At 42.3% G+C, this 8769-nt stretch overlaps 1 protein-coding gene across 1 annotated transcript; it reads right to left on the reverse strand.

Moving 5' to 3' along the window:
* Window positions 1-1450: 1450 nt before the first annotated feature.
* Window positions 1451-6602, reverse strand: LOC116247772 (respiratory burst oxidase homolog protein C). The gene is made up of 12 exons (XM_031620082.2): window positions 5709-6602; window positions 5420-5579; window positions 5288-5336; window positions 5065-5178; window positions 4404-4832; window positions 3670-4056; window positions 3465-3560; window positions 3248-3363; window positions 3030-3132; window positions 2841-2914; window positions 2156-2676; window positions 1451-2067 (listed from the first exon to the last, which is right to left on the reverse strand). The coding sequence occupies exons 1-12, from the start codon at window positions 6256-6258 to the stop codon at window positions 1958-1960; spliced, it is 2709 nt and encodes a 902-aa protein (XP_031475942.1). The 5' UTR covers window positions 6259-6602; the 3' UTR covers window positions 1451-1957.
* Between the last annotated feature and the right edge of the window lie 2167 nt (window positions 6603-8769).

Below are 8769 nucleotides of genomic sequence, written 5' to 3' on the forward strand. Positions count from 1 at the left end.
AGAATCCAGTTTCTAAGGTTTTTGGGGAGATCGACCTAAAGAAATCTATATCTGAAATTCAAATTATTAAAAACCAAATCTGAGTTCAAAATCTATTTCAGGAAAATTCCAAATTCACTCTTGATGTTCCAATTCAGAGATCTAAATTTGTGGGTTTGAAATTGGGGTTTTGGATTTAAGGGGTAAACTGTTAAGATATGAGTTTGTGAAATCCAAACTTATATGATCTAAGGCTGTTGATCCAAGTATCATAGATTTGAAATCCAAAATTTAAATTAGTATCTAATTTTATATGGTCTGAAATCATGATATGATATCCAAGATCTAAAATCTAAAGGTCTAGATATATTATCCAAAATTCAAATTGGAATCCAATTCCATGTAATATCCAAAATCATGATCCAAATTCATCATTTAGATCCAAAATCCCAACGTGAGATTCAAATGAAAATTCAATTTACTAATATGGAAGTTCAAATCCAAATTTGAATGTCTAAAATCCAATTCACAATATTTGGATGCATTCTAGGTTCATATGACTAAACCTACATTAGGACAAAGGGATTAACTGAAATAAACCTAGCTAGGATCAGGGTTTTAGCTTAACTCCAACATATATTAAGCTTACGTTCGTTGCAGTGGACTCAAGTCATGAGATTTGGATCCATTCTAGGTTCATATGGCTAAACCTACATTAGGTCAAGGGGATTAACTCTAGCTAGGATCGAAGTTTTCACTTAACTCCAACATATGTTAAGCTTACGTTCATTGTATTGGACTCGATGTCTGATCTTGGTTAAGGCATCGAGTAAGCCTAAATGGATTTAGGTAGGTTGAACATGAGATTTAGATTTCAATCATGTTTGAATCTAGTCTTTTGGGAAAACATGTTTGAAAACATGTTCAATTTTTCAAAATGTGCAATTCAAGACTATGTGTTTTGAAAACGATTATCTTCATTAAAGTCACGTACCAAGTGCACGTAATTTTCTATTGTTGCATGCATGTAGCTGATAACCTAACATGATTTTCACATGAACTTAATTCTAAATCTTGCGAAATGAAAGCAAACTATATAAATGCATACCAAACATAACAAAACATCTAATCATAATATGTATGAATTGGAAAGTTGAATCCGGAAAGGGCCTTGGAGAACGAGGCTACTACAGGAGATAGGAGAGAGAATGAGAGAGAGTGAAGGAGAGAGGCATTGTAGAAATACAATTTATATATCCGTTCATAACACTAGGGAGGATACGGATCACAACCTCCTGAAGAAGATAAGCAGCACGGATTCTTGAAGGATTTATTTGTTTCTAATCAGTAAGTTAAGGTATATTATAAGGAAACCAGTAGCTGTATGATAAAGTGGCTGTTTGAGGATCATATCAGAAAATATTTGTAATGGTAGGTGTACTTTTTGGAATAAATTAAGACTTTCGGCAACTTAAAGAAATTCCTTCATTTTTTATTACTTTCTTCTTTCCTGCTTTACATATCCAACACCATTCACGTGCATGAACAAATTAATTAAAGGACTGGTAGCTAAAGACATAACAAACCCAAAGGTCCCATTAATTCGGGTCGTATTAAATACATGATAATTTTTAATCCCAGTCGCACCAATCTACTTGATATTTTGTATAAGGCATTTCACTCACCACCATCCATCCCGCGTGAACCAATTAACTGGCCCACCTACATAAAGTGGTGGGGACGCCGAACCGGTGGAGTTTGAAAAAAATGGTTGTTGCGCCTGTCGACAAGCTGTTCAGCCGCCGGGACCCAGGTTGAAATTAAGCCCCATGTCGCCTTTCACCAGAAAGAAACGTACAAACTCGGGCCCAATATTGTGGATCATGAACTGCCGTCCATTGAATGAGGAAGGTTGATGAAGAGGGGCCACAGAGAGAGGGAGAGAGAGAGAGAGGGAGAGAGACGAAGCCGTGTCTAATCAAAAGTTCTCCTTGTGGAAGTCGAACTTGGTGCTCGTTTTCCTTGAGAAATCGTGAGACAGCTGCCTCAGCTCCTTGGTAGGCGCCGGAGCCCCACAATAGAAAACCCCTGTCCAGGAACAAGCGAAACCCAAATTAGAGAGGACAAATTAGATCGGTTCAGAAAACGCTCGATGTAATGTGAAGCAGGGGCTCACCAACTCTAGAATCCCTGTGATTGAGAGTGATGCGCTTGAAGACGCTGCGCCAGTTGGGCTTCGCGAAGTGCGTCTTGACGCGGGTGCCGGACACTACGTCCACGCCGTTCTTGGCGTGGTTGAGTTGCTGAAGCATCGCAATGAGCGCGGACCTCGCGTCGCCTTCCTCGTAGACACTGGTGCAGTAGTTGTGGAGTTCGATCACCCCGTTCTGGTCCGACTCCGCCACCTCGTTCATCACGCCCTTGAACCAGTCAAATGAGCCCTGCTCCCTCGTCACCCAGTAGAAATAGGCCCTCGACGTCATGAACGTCGACCTCCTCCGGGGCTTGCCGCCTCCGTCACCCCTCTCCATCTCCTCATCTTCTTCATCTCTAGCCTTTATGTTGTTAATTATGTCCTTAACAATGCTGATGAAGGGCGTCGCTCCAATCCCCAACCCCACAAGCAGCACAACTTCATATTTCTTGTAGTCTTGAGCTGGTGCTCCGTAAGGTCCATCGATTAACACTCTTGGAAAGCTGATCAAAACAAGAACAGGATATACAACTCATCTTTAGTTTGCCTTGATTTCCTCCTCCCAAAAAAAGGTCATTCGAAGAAAAGAGATTTAATCAATTTTACTGAATTATAGAGAGAGAGAGAGAGAGGACAAATGAGATAGAGAACATAGCATATTCCAAACCTTGGGTTGCCGCCATCACGACGGTAGTCAGCCCGAAGAAGGCCACTTTTGCCACTATCTGGTGGTTGGCACACCTAAATCACAAGAAAAAGAAAAACATAAGGGTGGGGCTGCGAGAGATGACAGATTACCTAGCTTACTCTGATACTCCTCTTAGTCAAGACCTTACTATGGCGTTTAGCTATGTACCTCGGAAAAGACGGCCTTGAGTTCGCTAGTCCAATCTCCTAGTGTTCTGATGTGGACGCTCACGTAATCATCACTTGGAGCAGAGGTAATGGAGAAAGGATGCCTGTTTCAAAGCTTCTGTAAATTAGCTCGCTGCCAAATGCTTCGAGTAGAGAATATTACACACTGCAAATCCTAAAAGTTCCTTAATTTGCTATAGATGTAGATGGTAAAATTACCATTCAAATGGCGAGACGGCTGCGCAATTAACAAACATGTATTGCCCACTCTTGTATTTGAAGCCATTTGGTTTCGACATCTGCAGAGTCAGAACATTTCCAGGGTACACAGCGACCTGCATCAATTAGAGAACGTCAGCATCTCCGGGGAAAAGCACCGACTTGATCCCTTCAACTCTGTGAGTGTGAGACAGAAGGAAAGGGAATTTTTAATTACCTTGAGGATTGTAACTGGTTTTACCCCAGACCTGAGTGCCCTGGTCAGGCGCTCGCACGCATACAGCAACATGGGGATTGCAAGATACATCCATGTCTGCAAGTAAAGCAAAGCATTCATTATACATTAAACAATCAAACTCCGAGGAAATTAAGAAGCAAAGTTAAAAACCACTTCTATAATAAGAAGAAGAAGTAAAACTTACCGTCTTCTTGTACCAGTCGTGGGTCAAGTAGAGTTGGTAACCATGGAGGATGAGCAGAGCATAAACGATGATAAAAAGATGGTGGGAGTACCAGAAGGCATTGAAACCAGTCAGCTTTTTGAAAGGTTTGGGGACGTTCAGCCTGTTTCTCCTGAACCAAGGGGTAGCAAGGGTGAAGGCGATGGCCATCAGGACCACCATTACCACACCAGTCCACCCTTCAGTACCCTTCACAAACCACCAGTAGTTTGGGGGCTGCTTTTCGCCGAAGAACCGCTTCATGGGCTCGTACTCTTGGGGAGTAGCATGTAGGAGGCGGGGGAAATCGCACGTCAAATGGGATATCACGTGCAGTCCTGTTCCCACTACCACACCCGTAGCAATGACCTGCAACGAAGATCATTACAACCTGATGATGAATTTGTACATAACATTAAATAAGTACTGCAAACATCTTAACGAGTGATTACAACAAATATTTAACATCAGTAACACTATTTTAGTTACGCAAAATGTCATGTATATTAGAATAAAAATTACTCTTTCTACATATAAACATGCAAATTGCAGGCTACTGTCTTCATTAGACAATGGCAACAACTTAATGAGCTTAAGCATAGCAGGTTGCCATTAAGGCGTTGCTAGTTGCATCTGATCTACAAGGCCCCACAGCCAAAGAAGGAAAAAGAAATTCAAAGAGGGATGTGGGTGATTAGTAGGTACATCATATTTACCTTGTGAAAATTCAGGTTGTCGTCAAACGGGACGGCGACTCCCAGTTTGGTCCTGTTCCTCAGCCATGTGATTGTATTCCGGCAGACAGGGAGAAGGATCAAAGCCATGTTGAACTTGAGTGTCTCTGCACCGCCCTTTGCGACGCAGACGCAGTAGCCCATGACATGGTACACGGCTCTGTGCCGGTACTGGATGAACTTCCAGGTGAAGAGGCCACACATTATGCCGAACCAGAGCAAAGTAACCCACGACCTTTGCCAGTTGTCCTCCAAGAAATATTTGATTTGACTGTACCACCTCTTGATGGGGTTGCTCTCTCTGGTGGGCCTCAGTTTCTGGCTCAGCATCTGGCTTAAGTTCCGGCTGTTCGACATCGGCGCCACCGATTGGCTCGGTCCTTGCAGCAGCAGCGTTTCCAGATTGTAAACCTGTCAATTGAAGAATGCAACTCTTTTACCAACGGAGCGACCAAAGAAAGAAATGGGCCGCGGATCAAGGGAGAGAAAGCCGGAGGGGTAGAAGAACCGGCGACTCTTTTCTCCATTTTTGTACGGAGGAGAGAATCTTCGGCAGTATTATAACAAAAATTGAAAAAGAAAAGTAAAGGGCAGTTTCAGTGCACCGTGGGGGAGGGCAAACTCATTGTTGTATATAAATTACCTCCACGTAACCGAGATTGTTGGGGTCCAATTCTTCCATTATAAGAGCCGCATACTCTTCAGCTTGCTCCTTAATCTTGGATAGCTTGTTTGCCGACGCGCTAAGAGTGATGATCTGTAGGAGGAAAAAGAGCATAAATGGAGATGATCTTCCGGTTTCAGGGGCATCGCATCTTCGTGCAGTAAACAAATCCAGCCATGTAATCACACAACCAGTAGCGTACCTCCTTAACCTCTGCCTCAGTAATCCGACCGTCTGAGTTCTTGTCGACCCTGAATGATGCCGGCGGTACATGTAATTAAGAATTTGGCAAAAGAAACAAGAAGAAGACCGAGAAAAAGGAATGGCAGCTTACATATCGAAGAAGGTCTGAAGCCTTGCGTCGAAGCTCTGATCGGAGATTTGCTCCCAGAAGTCACGAAGCTCATCCTTGGTTAGGAAAGGGGCTACGATGTTCTTCCGCCGAGCTAAAGCATCGTACAAGGCGATGGCAAACTCTTTCGATTCCTTCATCCCTGAATCATAGAAACTCGACAGTATGAGTATTAATTCATAATATTAGACAAAATCACTGAGAGATCAGCGAAAGCGAGAGAGAGAGAGAGACGTAGGCGGTGAAGGAAGGGCGTCAGGCGAGTATATACCGATGCACTGGCCGAATAGAGATCGGGGAAGAACGCCCTCGATGGAAAGCTCCTTGAAGCGCTTCTCGACTGCAGGCCAGCCAGCGCCGCCGTCGGCCTTGCTGATGAACTTGAGACTGATGAGGGCGCCGGCTGTGGCCGACTTAGACCGGTCGAGTTTGGCGCCAGCGGGGCTCGATGTGACGGAGGCGAGACGTTTCAGCTCCTGAGATACCTGCCGTATCCGGTTGGAGGCCGACCGGACAATATTCGAGCCGAAGGACGACTTCTTCTCGAGATTCTTAGCAAGGAGGGTGATCTCCGGATCCTCCTCGTCCTGGCCCGCCGTCTTCACGCTGTGGACGGCGACCGTGTCATCTCGGACGTCGAGGGTGATCTCGACGTAGGCATCGTCACCGGCCATGCTGCTCGTCTCGCCGGGGATGTTGAAGCGAGCGCTCTTCTTGCTGCTCCTCTTGCTCAGCGGACCGCTGAACCCCACCCGCTCGCCGCCCGTGCTCTCAACCTCAAAGCTGTGGCCGGCTGCACCCTTCCCGTCGTCCAACCCCATCGTTCAGATTGGGGCAAACCAACAAACTTGACAAAAGGAGAAGTCCCCAACCCTCCCACTCTCACTCTCTCTTTCTCTCAGAGACGAAGATATGGGAAAGAAGGAGGGATATCTGGAACACCAGTGTTAATGTTCAGTTGGGAAGACGTTCTACTGGGAGAGGGAGAGGAGCGCCTTTCCGAACCGCCATGTGGGAGCAGAGAGGGTCAGAGGACGATGCATATGTAGTGTTAATGCTAGTATTGATCTGTTGGTGGGAAAGGGGAGGGGAAATTGGAGTTGTGTAGCTTGCTGGACGGGGACCTGCCCTCTCCTAAATATTTGACTCCCTCCAACCCCACCTCTGCAACTGTCTCTTCTCTCCAAAAGGAAAAAAAAAAAGAAAAAAAAGACCGAAGGCGGCTCGAAGCTTCGAATGCTCAATTATGGCGTCGCATTGACGGGCCATTACAGCCTACTGGCTTCAACAAAGCGCAGCCTCCGCCCCCGCTGCCTACGGTTGACCGTGGTTCTTCCCAAGTCTCCTGACCCTAACTCTTCCTCCACCAGGATGACCGGAGGAGCCGTCTGCCTTCTGCAATCCTCCGTGGCACAAACAGAAAAATCTAAGGCAATCATAAAATATTTTAGAATATGAAAGAGTTTTTTGTTCATTAATTAAAGCGCTCAGTAAATTATTTTCTTAATCAACTGTCTAAACAGCAAAGAAATTATTGTTTGCCATCTAAAAAGGACATCCGAAGCTCGAGTTTCCTTGTGAACGCATCTAGATTTGAGCTTTCTCGCATTGAAAAAAAAAAAAAAATCAGCTAAGTGGTTTAAACATAATATGAAATAAAACGTATACCTGATCGGACTCACATTTTTCTAAAGGCAAAGTCTTTAGTTTCATTACGTGATTGATCACTGTACTTTTGTGTGACTTAAGTGGCGAGGCGTGACACTGAAGGGTGCATTGTTGTCGTCCTGAACCTCTTGCTCACCCACATATGGTATGAAATGCACATTCATAAATTAGTTTATATTAAAAATATTTTTGTCATTGCATTTTGTCAAAAACTGATATAAGCAACGATAACTTCGGTTTATCTGCTAATCCCGGAGGACGTCACTAGACGTCAACCATAGCTTGTGTTCGCTTGGAAAGTGAATTGCGTGCGCCACTTACTGCACCCAATACATATATGCCAAAAAAACACGGGTAGGGAGTTGAGATATTTTAGAAATTATTCAAAAAAATATGTTCTTTTTAGTTTTTCAAATGTTTTTTGTCCCTACAAAAAGCTTTCTTTTTATTCCTAAAAATGTTTTCATTATTAACCATGAAAATTTTGTGCCGCGCTTCTGTCACTTGGCCGTCTTTTGGGATAAATAATTGGACTCCAGTCCGCTTTGTTAGGCTTTCTGATCAAACCCGTCAGTCTAAGGTGTCATAGGAGAGACTTGGATTAGGAGGGAATCTTGAAGGGGCTTCATGGTTAAGGGCTTAATTATCACATGAACTAGTAATTGAAAGAGAAAATCGTTCATAGAATTGAATTGATGAAGCTGCCGACATAGTCAAGTTGGCTTTGCATAGGGGAAAAATATAGAAATGTAATTACTTTATAAAAAAACGATTGAGAGAGACGTAAACAATAATAAAAAATAAGTAAAATGTTCAAAATATTGAAAAAGTAACCGAAAAAATCACAATTGGCTGGTCATATCTTGTAACATTGAATTGAAAACTCATCATAATGTGTTCCTGGATATAGATAGAAGAGATTTTATTTCAAATAAGTTAAAAAAAAAAAAGATAGATTTAACCACCAGTTTCCTAGATACACTATTTTAAGATATTTTTTTGGTCCTGTTTGTAATTTTTTAAAAGATGTCAGAATTTTTGTAAAACTTTGAAAATATTACCTTTGAAAGATCCCATCAAAAGTAAAAAAAACAAAAAAGTATTTTGGTCAGACCTTTTCATTTTATTTTAGTAGTTAATGATAATCAAAGTCCAAAAGAAACAAAAGCGCATGACTCGGTATTGAATTTCAATGGGAAAATTCACAGTTTCTGTTTGGAGGTATCTTCCAAAAAAAGAAAGACTTTTCGTGGAAACTATGTTTGTTTTCCAAGCTAAATTCTTGTCTATGCTTTTGGGTTGACAAATTATTCACTCTCATTTGAAAATAGTGTTTTGTCAAACTTGAGTTTTTTATACATCAATTTTGAAAGTCATTCAAATATGCTTTAAACAATGTTTGGGAGCAAAACCACATTTACATGTCAAAAAATCAAGTGAAATTCATAGAGAATTAAATCAGTGTTTAAATTAATGTTCTATGAATATGATTCATGGAACACTTCCAAAATGTTCGGGCTCCCAAACAACTTATTAATTATCAAACAACTTATTAATTATCATTAGGACGGTCCCTTAAAACTCAAGCAGTCTTTAAGTAGTGTCCGATGGAATTGTATCACTTCTTTATAAAAAAAGACTGTACACCAAACACGGGTGAAGTT

This window comes from Nymphaea colorata, chromosome 2 (assembly GCF_008831285.2).
Source record: "Nymphaea colorata isolate Beijing-Zhang1983 chromosome 2, ASM883128v2, whole genome shotgun sequence".
NCBI classification, from domain to species: domain Eukaryota; kingdom Viridiplantae; phylum Streptophyta; class Magnoliopsida; order Nymphaeales; family Nymphaeaceae; genus Nymphaea; species Nymphaea colorata.